Source organism: Eptesicus fuscus, chromosome 3 (assembly GCF_027574615.1).
Source record: "Eptesicus fuscus isolate TK198812 chromosome 3, DD_ASM_mEF_20220401, whole genome shotgun sequence".
NCBI lineage: Eukaryota > Metazoa > Chordata > Mammalia > Chiroptera > Vespertilionidae > Eptesicus > Eptesicus fuscus.
Window position 1 is genome coordinate 44,244,910 of NC_072475.1, and position 24,321 is coordinate 44,269,230.

A 24,321-nucleotide genomic window follows, 5' to 3' on the forward strand; every position below is an offset into this window, starting at 1 on the left:
GACGGGGAGGAGGGTCACTAAGATCTTCCCAATTTACTCTTTATAGCTGATGGTCACATCCAGTTCTGCTGTAAGAGGTGAAGGTATTTTTAGGCCTAAGAGATTAGGGGCTATGAAGCTAGGACTAGAACTGGCAGGAGTGGATTTGGCAAGTATATTTGCACCATCCTGTACCTGTCAGAATGGAACCCCAGCACAGCCATCTCTTCTTCGGGCATCATGTTTTCAAGACAGTGAGTTGAGTTGTGTCTATGCAGGACAAGCCTGCCTGCATATCAAGACACCACTCAGATCAAAGAATTACAGATATGGTAAAACATCTGCTGAGTGTCTTGCTTTAAGGGAGTGGGATGGGGTAAAAAACTGGTTAGGACAGATTAAAATGTCAACCTCAAAGAAAAATGTTGCTATTCATGCCTACTCCTGAGAATAAATACATCAAAGCCTTCAGGAGGAACGCCAGTGGGAATTTTACAAGTTATTGATACCTACACTTGGTAATTTTTCTATCATAAAGCAACAGATGTCTCCCTTCTGCTTACCTCCCCAGCCTTTTCCATAACCAATTTCTGCCTGAATTTAGCAACCTATGTATTATCTCACAAAAGGCCATTGAGTAAATGCTATAACCTATTCCATTTGCAAAAGCCATTCAAGTATATACTGCCCCACCCGCCCTTCCCTAGGGTCTTCAAGGAAAGCATGCCTGGGGAAGGCTGAAAACCTACCCACCAACCCTCAAATTCCTTTAGCACCAACTGCAAAAAAAGAGTGAAAAACTTAAGTCATTTCTGAAAGAAGGAAAAACGAAGTGGAAGAAACAGTTTCTAAATGTGCAAGCTACAATCCAACCCTTCTTTTCCCTGATGATCTCATTTAATAAGCCTGACCTCTAAGATATGTAGTTAGTGAATGAGTGTGTGTGGAGGGGAGGGGGACAGCAGGGCCCCCAAGTACAGCTTAAACTCTTGATATGCTTAAGGTTCCAGACAAGAGTAACCTATCTATATATATAAAAGCCAAGCAATCAGAATGATGGAACGACTGGAACAACCAGTCACTATGATGTGCACTGAGGTGGTCAACTGGCCTGATGGGGGCCTGATGAGCTCCCCCCCCCCAACCTCCTGCAGCCCCTCCCCGCAGCTGGCCTGGCCCTGATCGGCCCCCATTGGGGTGGGCCGGCCAGACCACACCCGTGCACGAATTTGTGCACTGGGCCTCTAGTAACCAAATAATAGGAGTCCTAATGTATTTCTCCTCGGGTACACCAGCAATCACTGAAGGACACAGAAACTTTTCCAGATGAAAGCACTGCAATAGAGCAGTGAATCCCATGAAGCAATCAAAGAGACACCTTTTCCATGGCGCACCCAGCACCCCACAGAGCTATGACACACCAGGTGCTTTCTTGGAACACCATTCATTTCAAGAATAGAAAGAATCTCGTCCCACATGTGGGCTCTCTTCCATATTCTTATATTGAAAGTTTATGAGTCTTGTATTAAGAAAGAAAGTCACAGAACTAAGGACAGGACTAAGATGCAGAAATAATATTTCCTGTGTCCAGTGCCTCTAAGATAATAGGTCTTAAAAAGGGCATCATCAAGATTGGACCCCAGGCCTGGCCAGCGTGGCTCAGTGGTTGGGCATCAACCTAGAAACCAGGAGATCATGGTTCGATTCTCAGTCAGGGCACATGCCCCAGTTGCAGGCTGGATCCCTAGTGTGGGGTGTGCAGGAGGCAGCCGATCAATGATTTTTTCTCATCATTGATGTTTCTATCTCCCTCTCTGAAATAAAAAAAAAAAAAAAAGAAAAAGAAAAAAGATTGGACCCCAGCAATCTTCAGGCTTGGCCTCAGAGGTGTACTCTGCACCACTTTTAATTGAGATGTAATTCAGGTTTGGTCCTGGAGGAGGTGAGTATAGCTTCCACCTACTCACCACCATCTTGAAATCTCCCTGCACCACTTTTGACTGCCTCCTGCACTTCCTACCATTTGTATGGCTTTTGTCTTTTGTTTTTTATTCAGTTATTGCATAAACACGCCTGCTTTACTAGCTCCTAAGTTCTTTCAGAGCTAAGTTTATGAAACTATTTCCCAAAGCCCTACAGGAGGAAGACATTCAATAATGCCCAGAAAGACAGATGAGAGAATGAAGAAAGAAGTGCATGACTTCATACTAACCTGAATCAACGCAGTAATCCCGGGGCTCCTGCTTGATTCCCATTGGTGACTGGAACCCATGTGCTGGGGGGCCTGGCATGCCTGGGACCCCATGTTCATAGAGTGGGTCATGGTATTCCTGTTTGAATCCCTGAGGTGGTGGGGGAGCTGCAGGGACAATAGGTTCTGACATTTGCCGGTGGTAACTGGGGCGATTATCTCCAGGAACTCCTGACTGAGGAGGGAAGGGGTGGCAGGGTTCAGACAGTTGTCTCTGAAATCTGCAAGAAGAAAGTAGTTATATTGTTTAATTAAGAACATCATGGATACCTACTGTAATTTAGCTTTGAGGATTAGATGTTCAGGTTAAGGAAATTATTTGCAAAGCAACGCCTCTCCAACCAACTTGACAAAATGTTCCTAAACTTTATTTAAAAGATTAAATAATTTTGAAAAGAGATAATGATCTATTCCACATTGACAAATATTATAAAGCCATAATAATACAGGAATAGAAGAAATGAAAGATAGGCATGTCAAAGGAATTGAATGGAAAGTCAGAAACTGTCAATTATATTCCAAAATTTGTTAAGATAGGCATTTCAAATTAGTGAGGGAAAAGGTTGAACTTCTATTTTATACCATATGCTTAAATGAATTTAATATAGAATAAAGATTTAATGTAAAAACATAATAGTAAAGTAAACATATATGAAAACATAAAATCTTGGAGAAAAACACCTTTTTATACATTATACCAACAGCAGAAATCACCAAAATAAGTATGAACACACCTCATTGTATAAGTTTCTACAAGTCAAAAAAACATCAGAAACAACACCAACAAAGAAACAACAAACTGGGGGGAAAAAAATCTGTGACAGTCAGAAAATACCAGAATCAAACTCCCAAATTAAACTAATTGGAGGAAAATTCTCTAACAAATATAGCAATGTTAATATTGTTGACATAAAGGGCTTTTAAAAATCAATAAAACATGAACACCCCAATTGAAAAAAATGGATAAATGACATAAATCATGAAAAATCACTAAAGAAGGAATACTAGCACTCATAAGTAAACAAAAAGTTTAACTTCATTAATAATCATAAGGAGAGACAGTTTTCCTGATTACTTAGAGGATAAGAAGGCAGTTAATAAATCTGTGTCTGACACATAAAAAACACACATTGAAATCATATAGTTAGATATTAGCTACAAAGATGGTCACCAATACAAATGTCTAATAAAGGAACTGGCTAAGGATGTGGTAATATAGCCATTTAGTTGAAAGGAATCATAAAAAATGATGCAGTATACAAATATATGAGGACCTGCAAAGGTATTTTGAATATTATAAGGCAGGCTGTGAAAGAGTACAAAGAGCATCACATTTTCGCAAACATAAGGAAAGAAGTGTGTATGGTGTTGTATAAAATCCTGGATTTATACCTAAATGTTCATATTGCTTATTTTGGGTGGTAATGATTTTAGGTGATTTTCTTTTTTTGCTCATCTATAGTTGAATAAATATGCATTACCCTTTATAATAAAGAGGTAATATGCAAATTAACCATCATGCCATCACAAGATGGCTGCACCCACAGCGGAGGCAGGGTTCCCATAACAAGTGATCAGTAGGGACCTGAGGCTGCACCCCCCCCCCCGGCCCAGCGGGGCTTGACTGGGAACCTGAGGCTGTGCCTCCCACCCAGCGGGGCTTGACAGGGGTGGGGCCAGCCAGGTCTGGGTCTTGCGCGATTTCGAGGTGCGGGTGGGCAGGGACTTGACTCTGGGTCCCGCGGCGCACCTAGACTCTGACAGGTGGAAGATTTTCATATAAATTTTACTAATTTTCCTTCATCTCTGACACTTCTATTATAGAGAAAGGGCAAATAGCAATATTAAAATATTTCCTCTAATTAATTCCCTTTTAATGTGCACGAATTTTGTGCACTGGGCCACTAGTCCTATATAATAAAAGGTTAATATGCAAATAGACCAAATGGTAGAACAATCGAACAACCAATCAAAGCATAATATGCTAATGATATGCTACGGCTGCTCAACCACTCACTATGACGTGCACTGACCACCAGGGGACAGTCAGTCAACTGGTTGACCAGTTGCTATGATGTGCACTGACCACCAGGGAGCAGATGCTCTGACTGGTAGGTTAGCTTGCTGCTGGGGTCCGGCCGACTGGGCGGAGCAAGATGGGCCAGACATGCCCTGGAGCCCTCCTGCAGTCCCTCCCCAGCCTGATTGTGCCCTGGTGGGGTCCCTCAGCCTGGCCTGTGCCCTCTCACAATCCGGGACCCCTCGGGGGATGTCGGAGAGCCGGTTTCAGCCCGATCCCACAGGCCACTCCCCTTGAGAAGGGGCCAGACACAGGGCTCATGGCTGGCGGGATGAGCAGGAGTGGCAGGTAGGAGCTGCAGGCAGTGTTGGACTGCAGGTTTCGACTTGGTCCCTGCAGGCCACCCAGAGGGACCCCACCAGTGCACGAATTTGTGCACCGTGCCTCTAGTTTTATAGTAAGACAGAACAATAAGAGCCTCTGTTATTGTTATTTAATGAGTATCATTAACATTCTTTAGCCGTCAGAGAAACCCAGAGGAGTGCCAACTGCCCTTGCCCTGTTGCGAAGGCGGAGCAGTAAAAGGGAAAGCCTGGGGTCCTGAAGTGAAGCCACTTACTAGGGAAGTGATGGGGGCCACATTTTCTTGGTTTCAGTTTCCTCATCTGTAACATGGGGATATATTATCCGACCAAATGCTACTGGAGAGATGAAATAAAGTCATGTCTACAAAAGCATGGTTTCTGGCACAGCTGTAATCACTGCGGGACTGGGGTAGACATCAGGAGGGTGGGTGCAGAAGTTAGAGATGGGAACCCTCAATGTGAGGCCTCAATCCATGAAATACGCATAATTTATGTGTATAAAGAAAAGCATTTGTGAATATATATCCTCAGGTAAAAAATACGAGCCAAGGTTCAGGGGGGGAAAAGAAAAGATATTAGAACAACTAATTGCAATACGTTTTTTAAAAAATCAACATATAAACCTGTAAAATTAAGGTCTTACTCTCTCCTGTTAGCTTGGATCCTATTAATAGCTTTAATCAAATCATTTGAATTTGATTTGAATCAGTCTGTGGCAACAGGTGGCCAACAGATTTCTAGGGCATCAAGCTTTAAAATCTTAAACTGAAAAGATTGGGTGCAGATAAAGTACTTTTTAGATCAGGGTGCAGCATGGCTCTGAGTCTTTCGTACCCTATCAAAAGCAGCACCCTATGCCCTGGCCGGCATAACTGTGGTCAGCCTGCACACCAGAGGGTCGGTTCGATTCCCAGTCAAGGGGGGAGCATGCAGGAGGCAGCCAATCCATGTGAGAGACATCGATGTTTCTCTGACTCTCCCCCTCCGCCCTCCCTTCCATTCTCTATAGAAATCAATGGGAAAAATATCCTGAGGATTTAAAAAAAAGCAGCAGCCTGAGATAATTTTACAACATAAAGATCACCAACAATTTTACATATACTTGCCCTTTTATTCCAGAACTAAAAGCATCAGAATCCGCCTGGCCAATGTACTGAATTAGTTTTAAAACTCTATAAGGCCCAGTGGGTTGAGAGCCTTTCCCGGAGGGACTGAATGCATTACAGTGGAACTTCATCAGGAATGAGATTTTCTAGCAGGCTGTTATTTAAGGAAACCCTTGCAGAGTCTTTGAAGAAGTGTAAATTTGAAACTCGGGGTTCGACCTGACATTTAGAATTTAACCACCAAAAAAAAAAAAAAAAAAAAAAAAAAAAATAGAATATAGGCACCAGTAGCGCACTGCAAACCTGAATTTTGAAGAAGGGAACCCAAAAGAAAGATGAGGATATTCTCCAGGCCTTATTTTTATAAAGTACCCAACCCTTAGGCTAGCGGGAAGGAACAGTAATAAAGGCACTGTTCTCTATCTTTTCCCTCTGCCACCATCTCAGCACCTTCAAAGGTGACCTGCACAAATCACTTCCTTTGATGGCTCCGGGATGGCAGGAACCACTCAGTTCTGTAACCAGAGCCTCTGCAGCTGGCAGGCCCAACCACTCCACTTCCGCTCATCTTCTCACCTTTCAGAATGAAACTCTAGAGCTGTCCTGGTACAGCCCCATTCAGGAAAAGGGACTTCCATATGGGCATCAGGCAGCATAACTTGAAGGATTTGTGAAACTTGGGGGCCTGGGATCTGCAGATAGATTCTGACATTGGGATTGTTCTTGATTTGTTTTGAGGGAGTGGAAGCAGCAAAGGGGATCTTAAGGGTAGTTCACAAAACCAACATATTTGGAAGAAAGAGTCTCTCAGAGCTTGCTGCTGATAACGGCTTTTATTTGCTGAGATTAGTAAAGTAATTCAGTTCTTCTCCCCTAAATACATTCTGTGAACTTAACTCACTGACCTTCATTTGAACCCTTTTCCCTGTTCGCAATCCTTTGAAGTACCTAAGAATGTGTTGTATACATAATACAGCTGTGACAAAGATGCCTCGTGTTTACTGAGGCAGGCAAGCATTTTCAGTGGAAGAGGGGCCTGGTTCCCAACAAACCTCTGCCCCCTGACCCCCATCCCTTCTGACCCGCACCCCCAAACTCATATCCCCACAGGGCCCAGGTGGTAGTGAAGTCACAGTTGGTGAGCAAAAGGAGACTTCCGACTACCGAGGGATTCTAAATTCAATAGGTTACAGATTATTAAGGCTTTTTCAGTGCCAGTTTATTTACAGAACCAGTTATTTATTTATCTGTCAGATTTATATAGCGCCTTTCCTCCCAAGAGCTCACCCACGCTACCAACATTTGGTTTACGTTATGAAAACCGTTAGATGCTTTTTCTGCATTTCCTTTTCGGTTTCTGCTGCCAACACTCAGAGTAAACACAATGCTTAGAGGAAAAAAAAGGAGAAAAGTGTGGATTCAATGAAGGCCACACAGTGGCCCTGGGTGCCAGGTGAAGCAGTGATGTTCAGAGGCCATTGAGAGATGACACGTAAGATCAGCCAAGACACCAACACTGAGTACTTAATATTTCCGTTAAGGCTAAGAGCAGATAGAAAATAGAGAAGCAGCATAGCTGGGTAAGAGGCTCTGGCTGTGAAGTCAGAACATCCTAGGTTGAAATCCAATCTCTACCCTTATTAGCTGTGTGACCTTGGGTGAGTTATATAACTGCTCTGAGCCTCAGTTTCCTCTTCAGTAAAATAAGGACAACCAGGGGATCTGCCCCAAAAGTCTGTTGTAAAGATTATATAAGGTAATATGAAACAGGGCCCCACACTCTGCTAGGTTCTTGATATACATTACGTTTAAACATTACTATCATCTGTACCAGCCCTCCCTAGCCCACAACAAACCAAATTCAGCAGTTATGCAAATGTAAGGAAAGACCTTAAGGAATTGGGAGAGAGTACTATCACACACACCAAATATAAGAGCCCACTAGTTGCCTACCCAATATCTAGTTGGCCTTCTCAGAAAGAGAATGCTGATTTATATTCTGGGTGGCAATGTGCTACCCAACTTCACACTAATGTTTATTTTTCCTGCCGTATACCAAGCCAGACACTGTTGCAAAACAAAACCCAAACACGGTCCCTAAAAGCAAACCAGAGAATTCTGAAACAGCTCTCAGAGCTCTGCGAGGCCTGTCAGCTCTGCTTAGACTCAAGTTGGCCCATCTAAACAGCGATAAAACATTGAGTGATAAAACTTTAAAGGCTTAGAAGCTTATCTGATTTCTCAAGATCAAATGTGGAAGAAGGTGATGTAAACAGGAGATGTCCCCAATATAAAATAGTGAAAGTATTAGTTTTATATGTACATCATTAATAAGTCTGATGATAAACAGAAAAGATTAGGGATAAAGAGGGATTTTTACATTTTCAAAACTTGCAATTTCTAAAACTGTGTTATCTACATAATTTTAGGAAGACGCCTTAAGTATAGTTTCCTTTATGAAATATAAGAGTGATTTATAAGCAGTGAAATTGTCATAAAAGTTAACATTTAATAAGTACCTTCTCTGTGTCAATATGATTTTTCATTTTACATGTGGTATCTACTATTCTCCGTTTTCAGATGAAGAAACCAACACTTAGAGCAGTTAACTGCTTGCCTGAGGTCATACAGATTCAAAACCAGGTCTGTATGTCCAACTCCAGAGCTACTGGACTATATTGTTTTTACAATTGTTTTTAAATACTATCTTATGACATTTAAATAAAAATAAAAATATAGTCCAGGCAACTGGAAAACTCTCATAGGTTTGGAAATTAAGAAATATATTTTTTAAAGAACTTCAAGACTAAAAGAAATAATAGCAAACAGTTGGAACTGAATTTTTAAAATACTACACATTAGAACTTGTGGGGACAGCTTAAGCAGGATTTGGGCATGGAGATAAAATAATTGATTGTCCCAACCAGGATATTTTGGGGAATTAAAGCGGAGGCTATTAGCAACTACATCCAGACAAGACATGAACCATACACAACCTGGGAAAAACTAAATAAATGTATGGTCACTGAGCCTTAGGAGGCATTTTATTTGGATATATGTTTATATTATAAAGAAAAAAAGCTACACATTAATGAGGTAATCATCCAACCAAAGAAGTTAGAAAAACCTAATAAACAGAAATAAATAAAAATGAGATATTTTAGTAAAAGCAGAAATCAGTGATATAGAAAACACCCAATAGAGAGGATGAGTAAAGCCAAAGTTGATTTGTTATAAAGACAAATGAAATTGTCTGCTAAGTCTATGAAAGAAAAAAAAAAAGATCTAGATAAATATCAAACATGAAAAAGGGATACCTACAGATGCTATAGAGGTTTTATTAAAAAAACGCATTATAAACAACTTTATGGCAGTTAATTTAAAAATTCACACAAAATGAAAAATTCCTAGAAAAAATAATTTATTAAATTCACTCAACTAAATAGAAATCCCAGAGCAAAACTATGAAAAGGCAAAGATGCTGAATCAGTAACTAAACGTCTTCCACAAAAGATAGTATCAGACCCACATGACTTTACTGACAAGTTCTTCCAAGAATTCATGGAATAAAGAATGCCAATTTCACACAAACTATTCCAGAATATGTAAAAAGGAGGATACCCCCTACTCATTTGATGAGTATAATCTCAATGCTAAAACCCAACAAGGACAATATACGAAAAAGGATATATTTATCTCACTCATAGTGATGCAAAAGTCCTAAATGGATATTGGAAAATCAAGTCCAGCAACGTACAAAAGATGATACATAACAGGTAAGTTAGGTTTATCACAAGAATATAAGGTTGGTTCCATATAAATCAGTGTAACTCTCTACAGTGGGAAATTAAAAGAAAAATTTCCTTTGATCATCTCAACAGAGGGAGAAGTGTTTGATAAGAGTCAATATCCATGCCATTAAAAACTCTCAGTAAACTAGGGATACTAGGAAATTTCCTTTAGCCTAATTAAAAGGTAACAAAAACCCTATAGTAAACATGGTGAATTGCTGAAAACAAACTCTCTTAAGATTCAGAACTAAAAACAGCCACACTGTAACCATTAGAAATAGATTACTGAGTCTGTTAAAGAAGGTTCCATTAAGCATCTATGAAACACAGTTTCGGATCCCAAAGTGAGTTTGTGCTGCCATTCGTAACATGCTATTAACAGGAGTGCATGGAGAGAAGATGCATCAGACACACTCACTTCGTTCCAGTCCAGGCTAACAAATGTGACTCAGTCAAGTTCTTCCCTCTCTAAAAGCTACAAAGTATGACGGTCAAAAACGAACAGCAATTTACTAGGGATGGGCTTTCAAAGAGAAAGTAGAAACAAGAGAAAAACTTGCATATATTAACTCTCTTACTATCTAGCATCTTTAGAGAATGAGTAGTATCTAGTAAATCACAATTCCAGGACACTTAGGCTCATCCTTTCGAGCTCTGAAGCTTTGGTCATAACCACTGAGGGAGAGAACTTAGCAGGGTAGGCCATTGGTCCTTCAGAAGATGCCACACGTGACTGATCCTTTCTAGGTGACTCTGGGGCACTGTATTCTATCAATATCAGCAGAATAGCCTATTACAATTCTGATGCCCTCGGGTCTCATCCAAGAAGCAGAGGATTTTTCCAACAGCAGCAATATTTTTTAAAATTTTGTCTTTTCTTGAGTTTTTGCTTCTTGATGTCAAATGAGAGAGCAGTGTATTCTAAAATTCTTAAGATGATAAATTTTTAAAATATATATGTATATTTTATTGATTTTTTTACAGAGAGGAAGGGAGAGGGATAGAGAGTTAGAAACATCGATGAGAGAGAAACATCGATCAGCTGACTCTTGCACACTCCCTACTTGGTATGTGCACGCAACCAAGGTACATGCCCTTGACCAGAATCGAACCTGGGACCCTTGAATCCACAGGCCGACGCTCTATCCACTGAGCCAAACCGGTCAGGGCAGATGACCAATTTTTTAGTTGAGCCTAAACTGAATTGTGGAGTCTCAACTCAAGATGTAATGAGAAAATGGTACAGTGAAAGGCAAAACCATATTTGGCCAGTACTATGGGCATAACGTAAGAATATTTTCTAAGTTCCAGCACCTAGCCATGTAAACATGGTAAACAGCACGATGAGAAGCCGTGTGAGATTGCAATAGATGAATGAAAAGCACTCTCCTCTCCTCTTCAAGAGGAGCTGTGGTCTTTAAGGATAAATGGAACAGGTCTGAACATTCCAAATTACAAGGGTTTTTCCTCCTTGAGGGGAGGAAATAGTGAATATAAATCACCCTTCCAAGCAAGTATTTATCTTCTAAAAATAAATTTTGAGTTTTGAAGAATTATATGCTAAGATTGCATAAAACATTAAGAATGTACTTTTGACTAGATTATATTTTAGTTGTTTAAAGTGTAATCTTAGCAAACTATTATCACTTCATCAAGAGACATACTGAAGACAAGTAAGATACTGGGTTAAATGTGGTCTAAAAAATGGGGTCTAAATCATGGTTTTAAACCTCAACGGGCTTACTCTATTCAACTGAAGCAGTAAGGCACAGAATGAGCAAAACAAAACAGATACATATTACAACACGTCTGTAAGTGATGAAGGAATTTAGTAGGATTTGATAGTTTAAGAGATGGCTTATGTTCTGATAGTTTAAAAGATAAATAGATGGATAAAGTTCAAGGCTAGAACAAATTTCTCAAGGTCACTTACTCAGTTTTTAATAGACATTAGTAAATGTTAGCAACCTGCCCCCCAACACCCAAATCATAACCAAAACATATGGCGTAGCTGTAAGTTAACACTTTGGTTTCTAAATGGGGGACCCTGCATTTGGTTGGCTATGTGATATTTAGGAAGTCCTTTAGTTGCTGAGCCTGATTTTCTTACTGTAAAATAGATTTTTTTTTACTCTGCCTTGTTTACAGAGCTGTTACAGGGCTCCAATAAGACTGTATTTCCTTCTATCCTACAAAATACCGTATCTTTTTGTTAAGGGGGTTAGTTTTTGAAGTAATAGTCCCTCTGATTTAAATAAAGAGTTAGCAGAGAACAAACTACAATTACTAACAAGAGTAATCTGCCCCACTTTCAGGCATGCATAAAAGTTATTAAATATGTGATTATTAAGCTTGTTATCGTACATGCCTGCAATTACTGTTACCGTTACAAAATCAGACCAGGGATTTCAGTTTGTCTCATTTTCCATGTGCTACCCAGGATCTATAAGCAAAATTGTTTGTCGTTTTTAAAATGCATTTTGCATCACACAGATATCACTTTATCTCATTAGTCATAGACCAGGGCAATAAGAAAAAAATTCAGAGTACTGAGTACTTGATGCTGAAAGAAAGGGAGGGATTGGAGTAGAGATGGGGATAAAAGAGAGGGCTGGATCGTGATGTGTCAAAGTGTGACAATAATATATCCAGGCCTTGCTCCAGACCCACCAACTCAATCTCTGGGGTGCAGCGGGAATCTGCATTTCTAATAAGCCCCCGTGGGAACTCCTGTGTACCCTCAACTTTGAGACTACAGTGCTCTGGTGTATAAGCCTGAGTGCCCCAGTGTTTTTTTATTTATCGATTCAGAACTTCACCCTTCACCCCATTTCTCTCAAGGATCTTGGTATCACCCAGGGAATGTGAGGTCTTTTTATTTTAGACTCATCATTCCTAATGGCAGAGGGGAAGGGGAAGGGGAAGTAAGTCCAAGACGAACAGACAAAATTCAGGAAGGAATCACCCTATAAAAGAAATGCTTACTTTCTGGTTCCTACCTCTTTCCCTTTGGACACTTGAGGTCAGAAACTTTTAACTATCAGGGATCAAATTTCCTCCTTTTGGGAGGAGGCTGGGCAGCCTGGAGACTAGGCCCCCTCTCTGCCAGGCCTGCCTGAGGACAAATAACCTCCAGCCGAATTAGGGTATTTCTTTCCCTGGCTCAGCTAACCTTGAACACAATCTGATAAGGAATAGGGATTGAGAGAGAACTACGGTATGAGCTGCTTAGTGATTTCAGTCAACAATGTAAGTGACCCCAAAAAGGTGGTGATCCTGTAAGATTATAATAAGGCTGAAAAGGTCCTATCAGCTGGTGATGTCATAGCCACTGTATCGTCACAGTGCAACACATTACTCGAGTGTCTGTGTGTGATGCTGGTGTAAACAAACCTACTGAGGTGCAAATCATATTAAAGTGCAGAGCATACAATCAGGTGCAGTGCGTTCGATTTGATAACAAAAAGTGACTATGAGTTACCGGTTTATGCTTTACCATACTTCTGATCCTCATTTTAGAGTGCACAAAAATAGCATGCTGTGTTACGCCAGCAGCAGCTTCACACGTCTCGTGTTTACCCCGCTGCTTGATTACATCATTTCTCTTGTGCTTGATTTAATCTCGTGTTGTTTTATAAATTGAGCGGAGCCTAAGTGCACAGGGTTTATAGAGTCTACAGTAGTGCACAGTCATGTCCCAGGCCTTCGCATTCACTCACCGCTCACTCACGGACTCACCCAGAGCAACTCCTGGTCCTCCAATCATGGTAGGTACCCAGACAGGCGGACCATTATTTATCTTATATACATTTTTTTCTATCCCTTTTCTATGTGTAGACGTTCATATACACAGATACCATTGTGTTACGATTGCCTACGATATTCAGTAACATGCAGTACAGGTTTGTAGCCTAGGAGCCACAGGCTACACCATACAGCCTAGGTGTGTAGTAGGCTAGACCATTTAGGTTTGTGTAAGTGCACTCACTCTATGATGTTCGCACATGACAAAATCGCCCAACAATGAATTTCTCAGCATGTTATCTGTTGGTAAGCACTGCACGGCTGTATAAATAAAAGAGATTTTCTTTTATACATGGTATGACAAATACAAAGTTTACGAAGTATTTGAAATACTGAATATATATGTCCAACTCCATCCCTTCCCCTCAATTAATAATCCCTGCAGAAAACCAGGAGGATACTATTTAAAAACACACACAAAAAAACTATTGGGATAAAAAAATGGTATCCAGGCCTGAGTTCACAAACTGGCAGGCTTGCAGGGTAATTTTGCCCACAGAGAGATTTTGTTTAGTCTGCGAAGTGTTGCTGTTGTTTTTCATTTGAATTAGTTGCCAACTTTAAGAAAGGCAACCTGGAATTTTTACATAAAAATCCAAATTCTCCTGGAAAAGTGCAAGGCTGTTAACAAGGTAATAACTGGCAGAGCTTAGTGGTGGCTGCCTCCTTTAGATGAGTTCTGTTTAAACGGAGGCCCACTACTGAGCCAGCCTCCAGTCAATGCTCACTGCTTGGGCCCTATGTATCACTGGTGTTTGTGGCATTTGGCCTCCCCAGGGGAGTGAACACTACCAGCCAAATGATGTAGTTCTTTATGGCGAGTTTCACAGCAAGGGGGTAAGGGGATTAGAACCAGATATGAGTGCTAATGTTTTTCTGCATTTCATTTAGAAATAAAGAAAGTGACCTCTGAGTAAACACGGGTCGGCATTTGGGTTGGACCAGGCCTGGGGGAGGTGTACTCATACATCCTCCCTCCTCCCCTGCCTCTCACCCTCTTACCCACCCAGTGCAGAGCAAGACAGACAGAAAGGAAATACAATGGCCCTTGGTAACATCACTGACAACCTGCCACCTACATTACCTCCTTATCCCAGAGAGACTTGAAATGAAAAACCCAGACCCCCCAAGACACCCTACACAAAGGCAGGCCACAAGCATCCAAAATTCTAGAACACGGCAGATAACAGGCTGGGAAGGCCGGGACCTAAGTTTCAGGTTTGCAGAGCAGGTTCCCTTTGCACGTTGGTTTGTTGGATGAATACACGACTCTGGGCGAGTTCCTCCTGTTGCGTTAGTTTCCTTATTTGAAATGTAGAACTACCTGGAGTGAAACCAGGAGGTTTCTATCTCAAAAGTAGGTAATTATAAATAAAGTCTTTAGTTAATCTCCTACTGCTAAAATCTGTGAAAATCAGATGAGTAATAATGCCCCCTATCAGCAAGCTTCCCCAATAGGTAAGTGTTAATAAAGGATGCATGGGTAGCATAAGTCAAGGTTCAATTCTAGTATCCAGTGAGCAGCCAGGAGAGCTGCCCTGAGTGAGGGTCAATGGATAGTGTGTCCTGGGAAAGTCACTCTTCCCCGAGCTCTGTAATGGGGGGACAGTACTAATTATCTCCCCATTCCTGCTTCAAAAGGATGTTGTAATGTTTATAAATCACTTGGAATACCTCAGGAACAGGCTGACATGTAAACAGGTCATATTCATGTTATTATTAGTCTTACCTCACAAGATGCTACAGTGGAATGAGAGCTTTATAGACACCTGGTAAATATGACTAACGGCTCCCGGTCTCCCAATGAGGAAAAGGGGAGGGGAATAGAGGCATCGAAGGAAGCCCGGATCAGCACCCACCTCTGTTCTGATGGATACTGGTTTTCAGGCATCATCTTTGGCATCTGCAGGGGCTGATGTGGTGGCCGGGGGACCGCAAAGGTTTGCTGCTGTGGTCCAGGGTCTGGAAGCGAATGGGGGTTGGGGGCTGGGCCCACACCTTGTACGGGGCCCGCTGCAGCAGGGTGCACGGAGGTGGGCAGAGTTGCCTGAGGTGGGGGAAATAGGGAATTCTGATGCGTGGGTGACAGGGGGGTGGTAGGAGGGGTTAATGGCTTGAACCCAGAGGGAGGCTTCCTATCATAGGCACTGCAAACAGAAAAAGAGAAGGAACCAGTAAGCTACAATGAAGCCATTAGCTTGGTCACCAGGTCCAGCAGAATGTTGCAGCCCTGGTTGCCAGGAAATGACAGCATTAACATAGTTAAATTGCTGGCAGCCCTGAGGGAGTATTTGTACCTCTGAAAAGTGACAAACACACTGCGTCACAGGGACTATTTAACACTTCTAGTGATTCTTCTCAAAGATAATTTTAGCCTCTGCTTCCGGTTTCCTTTCTCCCCCTTTCCAACCGAGCTCTCCATGTATGTGTGTGTAAGGTGGCCGGATGGGGGCAGAATTTGTGTGTCGGGAGGAGTTCCCCAGTTCCCCAGACCCTCTCCCAAGTATTCCAGGGTTCCCAGAAATTAGTCAGAATCTTTGTTGAAGACGAATTTCTGCTGCAACATCACTTGAATTAACAACTCTTCTCCTCCCCCTCTCAAGTAGATCTATGTTTATCTCCTAGAGCAAAGAATGATTTAAAAATAAAGCTTCATTCCTGAGCCTGGATATTCTTAAGTAAAGGGCACAAGCATCAGGGCTTTTTCATATATTCTGATTTGAAGATTACTTCTTTGGTGCTTAAAGTTCACATTAACATATGATAGACACGAAGGAGTATATATTCCCTCCCTGGAAGCCACAGATCAAATATCCCAGTATTCAAGGATTTTTCCCTTCAGGGGGGCTTAGTACCCCAAGAACTGAGTCCTCCCACCACCCCAGCCAGTTTAACAGTTTTGCATTTCATGCTCAGCACTTTCAAAGAAAGGCCCATCTAAGCTGGCCTACACCTAGAGGATTACACTGCGGGGAAAGATGGGGTGTGCTATCCTGAGTGTCTGCTGAATAACATTTGAAACAGTCAGCTTGAAGGCTACTTTCTGGCCAGCCTTCTCTGGCTCCACTTACCAATAGTTGTAGAGGCACTTTTCTCCATAGTTAGCACCGAGAGCCTGCTCATGGCTGCAGGATGACAGCTCGGAGGAGGGGCTGTGCAGCTCCCGTTTGATCTTGGTTGGAGGTGGGGCATGAAGCACCACTGAAATGAGAAGAGGGAGGACAGCCGATTAACAGGGAGCACAGTGCTTCCTTCTGCAAACCCTGAAATGAGCTGATTGTTCTCGGAACTCATGTCAAGTCACATGCCAGAGAAAGCCAAGTGCTTAAATATAGAGTCTTCCATCTAAAACCATTGAAAAGTTCTTTAAACTCAGAAATGATCCATCATATGACATTTGAAAAAAAATTATTATTTTTTTTAACCCTCACCCGGGGATATATATTTTTATTGATTTTCAGAGAGAGAGAGAGAGAGAGACAGAGAGAGAGAGAGAGAGAGAGAGAGAGATCGGTTGCCTCCAGACTGGGGATTGAACCCACAACCTGGGTGTGTGCCCTGATGGGGAACCTGCAACCAGCTGAGCCACCCAGCCAGGGCCAAGTGTCTTTTCCAAATTTCTTTGGTGTTGGGTCTGCTTCCCAGAGGCTCTGAAACACTTAAAAAATTCTGCAGGTGATGCTCCCCCTTCCTCCCCAATGCAGGTGTGATAGAAAACCAAGAGTTGCAGGCATGAAGAATTTTGTACCCCAAAAGGACAAAACAGCCGAAAAGATATTGGTAGACATTACACATTAACTCATCAAAGACTTGAAATTCCCCTGGCAAATACATTTCATATTTGGAGGCATATTTATAAATTAAATTCGTGACTTTTGAAAAGTCCCTCCACAAGCAACTCTAAATATCAGATCTGAATAGGAGATATTCAACTTTAGGGGCATTTCAAGCATTTTAAAAGCAAAGGAGTACAACAACAGACCAGACCACAACCTAGGAAAAGCTAATTGTGTACAGGAAATGTCCTGGAAACCTTTGTGCTTATGTCTGATTTTCCTAGTGACCCACCAGGGCAGGTTTTTATAACTCATCCTTTCATGGGTGGTGCCAATTACTTTTCCTAAGTTAATGAAACAGCGCACAGAGCTGCTGCTTTCCATTTGGAAGTCAACTGCATATTCCATATGTGATTTTGAGAAGCCAAAGTAACAAGAGTTTTTCAAGTCAAGGTGACTTACATATAGTAGCCAAACCCAAGCTGAACTAAATCAAACCAGGTTTGCCTTTTCTGTCTTATCTAGGTGCTACTCATTTTAGAGGGAGCATTTTACCCAAAGTAGGACAAACTTTAAAGATGCTGCACTATGAAGGCTGTTTTCTTCTCGTTATAGGTCAGAATTGCTACTTTGTCCAGCTATCCTGGAGGGTGGGGGAGGCCCGAATGAGTTAAGCATTTGTGTTAGCCACTTTCCAGTGTATCAAAGGTCTCATTAAATAGCTAACCACAGTCAGTGCCCTGGTAACCCATGAAAATTTTGTTTGACTTAAGTGTTTACTCCTAAAATATTTTCAGGAGATTGGTAAATTCTTTGTGATTAAAGGAGGTAGATGTAGAGCTAAACAATCATCCCTTTTCTGTCTGATAAGACTGAACAATCTTCAGGCCAACTGGTTTTTCAGTGCCTCCTCCAACCATGAATTCTGGTCTCAGAAGTGAACAAATGAGACAGGTGAGTCTATCACTGATGACAAGTTTATAAAGCAAAGTCCTGCCAGTGACTGACTGGAAAGGACAGGTTTTCATAATTTCTTCCCTATATAATGCTAACTGCTATTCTTGAGTGCATGAAATGAGTTCAGAACTGGAAGATTATATTTAGAAGCCATTAGAGTCTCTCCCATGATTTTTTGATGGTGACATCATGGCAGCCAATTCTCAATTGTTATCCAATGTTTTCAGGCATTCAGATACAGAAAATGGCTAGGCTTGTTATTGTTAGCATCTTGTTAGTAAACGAGAAGGGAGAGTCAGACAACTGGACACAGAAACCATTTCTCCAAGGCAGCACTGCCCCTTCGTCATGGCCTCTTCTCCTACTCGCCTTCTGCCATAAAAGTTTTGGGAACACAATGAGGAAAGGTGATGATGTCCCAATGTGAACAAAGGTTCTGTGTCTCCTTTTCTTACTTTATCTAAAGAAAAGAATTTGCAATCCCTGCTTTACCTAAGTTTAGAAAGTAAATGATTATGGTACCATTCAATTTTCTCATGTCAGGTCTTAGAAATGTCTTGACATTTTCACGATATTATTATAAATATTATCAGTTCTGCTGATAAGACTAACACCAGCGGGTAAACCAAAGCTGCCCGAAAAGAAAAAAAATTTATATGGCTTCAGGAACAGTGTATATCTACTTTGCAAGAGAATATAAACTGCCAGATAATTCCAAGTCTTGATTTCTTTAAATTTACAGAGTACTCCTAGTGTGGACCACACCATTTTAGCTCTAAATTATTTACCTTCTATGACCCCCAAATTGTCTTATACCTGGGATCCTATGTTCTCTACACAAAGGAGTAATTCAAGTAATATCTGGTGAGTGCTATGGTCTGAATGCTTGTGTCCCTCTCAAATTCATATGTTGAAATCCTAATGTCCAATGTGATGGTATTAAAAGGTGAGGGAACTTTGGGAGATAATTGGGTAATGAGGGCAGAGCCATGTGAGGATGCCAACTTTCTAGACTCTGAAGAGAGCCCTCACCCAACCATGTGGGCACCCTGATCTCAGACTTCCAGCCTCTAAAACTGTGAGAAGTAAACTTGTTTTTTTTTTTTTTTTTTTTAATAAGCTACCCAGTTTATGGTATTTTGTTATAGCAGCCTGAATGGATTAAGACAATGAGTGACTGAATGGATTAAATTTCCAATTAATTCTTAACCACATCTAGCCTACAAAGCTAGACACAATGATAGTCATGAATATTTCTTCCCCAGGAATCAACCATTTAAAGGAGAAAGAAGAGAGTGGAACACAGCAGGAATGAGAATTGGAAGTTTCACAGACCACTGATAGGAAAGCCATTAGGGGCCCTGTAAGCAGTAAGAAAGAAAGCTCACCTCTCCAAAGGAACTGCTGAGCCAGAGGATGTATAAAGGATTCTGATTATAGCACTCGTTAGTCAGAGATAGTGATGTATATTTAAAGCAGGAATGAAGAAGCCCAAGGAATGCTCCTTGGCCTTGAGTCTGTTCCTTCCTTTGGTAAATGAGATATGTGACGCTGCCTTGAGAAATAAAGAAAATGGCACAGCACCTTGCAGATGGTGCTATGATATTGTGTAATTATACACTGTGCTTTCAAAAATAGAGTCTTTACCTTCATACAGGCGACTTACTGAACGGTGACGAGACCTAGGGCTATAAAGCATGGCCACAAATTGAAATTGAGAAAGGATCATGAACTCTAAAAATGTTTATGAAGTTTGAATTCATAAGTTTGAAAATAAATGCCACAAAAGTTGACCACGTGAGTTGATAAGCATTTCCTACAATTGGAAATGTTTCTCAGAGTTGTAGGAGATGGGCCCATAAAGCCAATGCTGCTCTGACAACAACTCCTGGTGAATATGAGCCACATTCCCTACTGTAAAGATGTCCATCATTCATTTGCTGAGCATCTTCTATGGGCCAGGCATCCTGGAGGCGCTGGGATATGATGATAAGCCTAACAGACATGATGCTTCATGGCATGTATAATTTAGTGAAGAATCTGACTTTTAGCATCTTCTCATAGATACGACTAGAGTTAGATTAGGGCCTCACAGTCCACTTAATCTAGTCCCTTACATTAATAGGTAAGGACCCTGGGGCCCAAAGGAGTTAAAGGAATTGCTCAAGGTCTTGGAGCTGCTGCTAATAGAAGGGAGAGGAGGCAAGCATTCCCCACTGTCATTTTGGTAATCAACCACAGGGGAGAAATGGGAGACATTTCACTCACCCCATTTGTACATTAAAAAATAGAGGACATAAAGCTTTTTTTCAACCAAAACAAGAAAAACACATTATACTTAGTTCAAGGGAAACATGCATAAGAACTAATACCTCTGGAAAAGAACAAGGTGGACAGACCAAGAGAGAGGCAGAGGCAGCAAGACAGGCCCTTTAGCATCTACTTTGTGCCAAGTTACTCTTACATACATTATTTTATTTCATCTTCCCAACCCAATAAAAAGTTACTTCCACTGTCTCCATTTTATAGATGATAAAACCAAGGCTTAAAAAAGGTAAGTAATCCGTTCTGGTTGCATAGCTGTAAGTGGTCAGGATTCCCACCTAAATAGTTCTTAGTCATCCCGTCACATTGCCTCCCAGACGAAATCTGACAGATAAAGACTATATCATAAAGGGATTAAAGGAAATAGGGGAAAGAGATGGGAAAGGAAGACAACTCCAAAGAAGAGAGGGGAAGAATACATTTTGCCAGCTCTCAGGGTCTGTATCCTCCAGCTGGAGGTACACCTGATACACCTGAATTCATACAAGGACTTAATATTTTCTCCTATCGCTAGGCCCAGGATCCCTCCCCGGCTCCTACTGGCAGCTGGCATCTCTTGACTCCAGTGGCTTTTACTTCTTACAATCCTTGCCTCCAGTTCCATCTAAAAGGTATCATTCTCCCTTCTATATGCTAGCTGACCAAAACTGTCTGCTCTTTTAGACAACTGCAGGCACTTTGGAAGACTTGGTATCTTCTACAGACAGCCAATGGCTTGCCAGACACGGCACCATTGCCATGAATACCATCTCTCCACAAGCCCTGCCCTCCTGAAATGGCTTCTTGACAATTCTCTCTTAATTCCACCTCTGAGGCAAGAACATTTCCAGTGAGCTGTCTGGACCCCTATTGGACTACGAGACTCTGTTAAGGACCCATGCACAAATATAATTGAGATGCTTTGCTTGTCTGGGGTAGGAAAGACAAGGGTGGCTGGCTGACAAGATTTTAAACCCACATCTGTGGGTATGCACAACAAAGAACAGTTATGGTGGCTTTGTAGGCCATTATAACACCATTTTAAATTTAGATATGATGTTCACAAATCAACCAACTTAACTTCATAATTGCTTTTTTTACTAGGGAAGTCCATGAAAGAATTTTCTCTCTGACAAATTGATCAAAAGTCACGCCTGATGCTAGCCAATGCAATAAGTCAAGTAAAATAAATAAAAGGCAGGAGGATTAGAATGGAAGAAATATAAGGTCATTATTTACAGATGGCCTGGTTGGGTACATGGAAAATATAAAAGTATCCACAAAATATAAATAAGCTAATTTACCACAATCATTAGGCCAATATATAAAAAAGAACTATTTCCATACACTGTAACTAAAATAATGTGAAATTGAAAAAAATGCATCTACAATAGCAACAAATAACATCAAATACCTAGGAACATATCTAATAAAAAAAACCTCAACTAAAAACCACAAAACACTAAGAAAAATTAAAGAACTCTCAATAAAAAGAAGGATATGGCATATTTATGAGCTGAAAAGCTTATTATAAGGATATCAATTCTCCCCAAATTTATGTATAGGCTCAAGGTAACCCCAAACAAAATCTCAGCACTACACAGGAATGAGAATGAAATGTAAATTACACTCAACATGGAATTTCATAAACATGTTGAGCAAAAGAAGCTAGACACAAAAGGGTACATATTACATGGATCCATTTGTATAACATTCAAAAGGAGACAAAACTAATTCATAGTGTTTAAAGTCAGGGTGAAGGTTATTCTTGAGTCTGGGGGTAGTGCCAGTTTAGGGGGCACAAGGAATCTTCTTGTTTTCTGGTAAGTTCTAGGTCTTGATCTAAATGTGTATACAGTTGGTGAAAAAATCTATCAAACTGTACTCTTATGATTGCTATGTGTTATTTCAACAAGGTTTCTATTTTTTTTGTTTTGTTAAGGAGCCCTATCCATCATCGATTTAAGATGTCTAAAATTTTATCAATTCTTCTGTGATGGTATAGAAGCAGTCTTTCAAAGAAATACCCCACTTGTTTTAAAATAGAAAAAAACAGACAAATTGGCCCATTCAAGAGAAATAATAATTCCCTTTGCTGCTAAAATCTGTTTCCTGCCCACAAGTACAGGCCTATGGAATCTATCCAAGGAAGCCACCCCATGCCAGTGCTGGCTGTGAACTTCACTGTTACAGCCTCAAGGATCAAAACAAAGGAAAACACTTTTGTCGAATGTTATGATGAACAACAATTTAAGTCACAAGAAATTTGTTTCTTTTCTTAGAAATACAAAAAACACCTTGTCCAATAAACCTTTACTTTGGTGTTTCATAATCATCAAAGTTGTAACATGTCGCACACTGTTGTGAATACATACAACATGGATGCAGTTGTCAAGTGTTAAAGAAATTGCCAATCGGTTATACTGCAGTCTGGGCGGTAGAAAGACCAAGCCAGTCCTTACTTCTCCTTCTTCACACACAGGCGTTGCCTGCCTTCCACTGGTTGTCGTTCAGATCTTGTTTTGGGGGGTTTCCCTCTTCTCTTCTGCAGTTTCATTACCTGCATCTGGGGCAGACTCATCTTTCCCACATCAGCTGTGCAAGACTGACCTCAGGGAGGACCTTATTTGGTCACACTCGACAGCCATGATCTTCTTACTTTACATGGAAAGTTGTGTCTCATGCGGAAGTTGACTAGAACGGCATGTCCATGAGGCTATGTCTCAGGTGGCCAGCCTCAGTCTGCAGAGCCTCTCACAGCACTTCTGAACAAACATGATGTGGAACACACATAGTCTCGGTCAGAGACGTCTCAGGATTCCAGAGCGTAATCCTGAAGTGAAGGTCTATTCCTAAGCTTATTACTCTCTTTGCCACCAGCTTTAGCTCACTGTTCCTCTCTTAAACCATCACCACCCATCCTCATTTCCCGCCACATTAGGAAATATGTGCTGTGTAGTTCAAGAATGTGGGGATGAAGGAGCCTGAGGCATTTGCCCATACTATTCTTTGGATAGGACAGTGAGTGGAACACGGGGAAGGCAGGCAAAGGGAAAGACTATCAAGCAGATGGACATGTGAACATAAAGTGACACTGGCAAAACAGAACTGAAGAAGCCACCTGGAAGGCAGGTGTGGCTTCTTCTCCCCTGACTTACCCCTAACTTGTCAGAGTACCCATTGCCAAAGATCAAAGGGCTTAAGCCACCAAACGCAGCATCCCTTGGTTTCTTCGATTTGAGGAGTACAACAAAGCAAAAGGCTTACTTCTCAGCACAAGGCTGCCTTTCCTTAGCTCTGGCCCTTTTTAGGACCCAATTTGAGACAAAGCTCAAATAGCTAATTAGTAAGAAAAAAAGAGGTAGACAGTATGAGGCTTATTTTTTTAAGTTGTCCCAATATTACCAGAAGAGGTCAGAAATGTTTTTATTCTAGGGCTGAGAAGATTAGAAATTCATTTCAAGCATAAAATATATTATTAATAGCTCAATATTCTTTGTAATTGCTATAGCAGCACTAGTGAATGACAAGGATATGGCACCCTGTTCTGGGAAACAAGAGGTTCAAGGGAGATAAAGTAAGTGGTTCTGGCACTTAACAAAGAACATCTGGAAAAGGAGAGGCCTTTTGGATTTCCAAACCAAATAAGAGACATGCTCAAACTCGTTTAATGGTTAACACCTATTCTGCCTGGAAATAGTTTCCAAAAATAAAAACTTTAAGTGTTATCAAATTTAGTTAGGGGGCACAGATTCTAAATGAAGAATTGGAGGAGGTATAGGGGAGGAGGTATGCCATTTTCTTTAATATCTGACACAGCTAAGATTTGAAAGCATAGATTTAAAAGTTGAATATAGTGAAAAATCACCATAAATCAATTATTTAGTAAGCTATGCTAAATTTTTTTAAATGAGTCCCTCAAACGTCCTCTCCTGAACATGCACAAGCTATCTCTGACCCAGGTATCT

At 41.0% G+C, this 24,321-nt stretch overlaps 1 protein-coding gene across 2 annotated transcripts in view; it reads right to left on the bottom strand.

Annotated features, from left to right (window-relative positions):
- The window catches only part of ETV5 (ETS variant transcription factor 5), a 64,337-nt gene that overhangs the window by 13,315 nt on the left and 26,701 nt on the right, over positions 1-24,321 (bottom strand). For both annotated transcript variants that reach the window (XM_054713810.1, XM_008157564.3), the window contains exons 6-8: positions 16,388-16,517; positions 15,176-15,463; positions 2,192-2,451 (exon numbers count right to left, since the gene is read on the bottom strand). In XM_054713810.1, the coding sequence (XP_054569785.1) occupies positions 2,192-2,451; positions 15,176-15,463; positions 16,388-16,517 (678 nt within the window). The remainder of the gene's footprint in view (positions 1-2,191; positions 2,452-15,175; positions 15,464-16,387; positions 16,518-24,321) is intronic.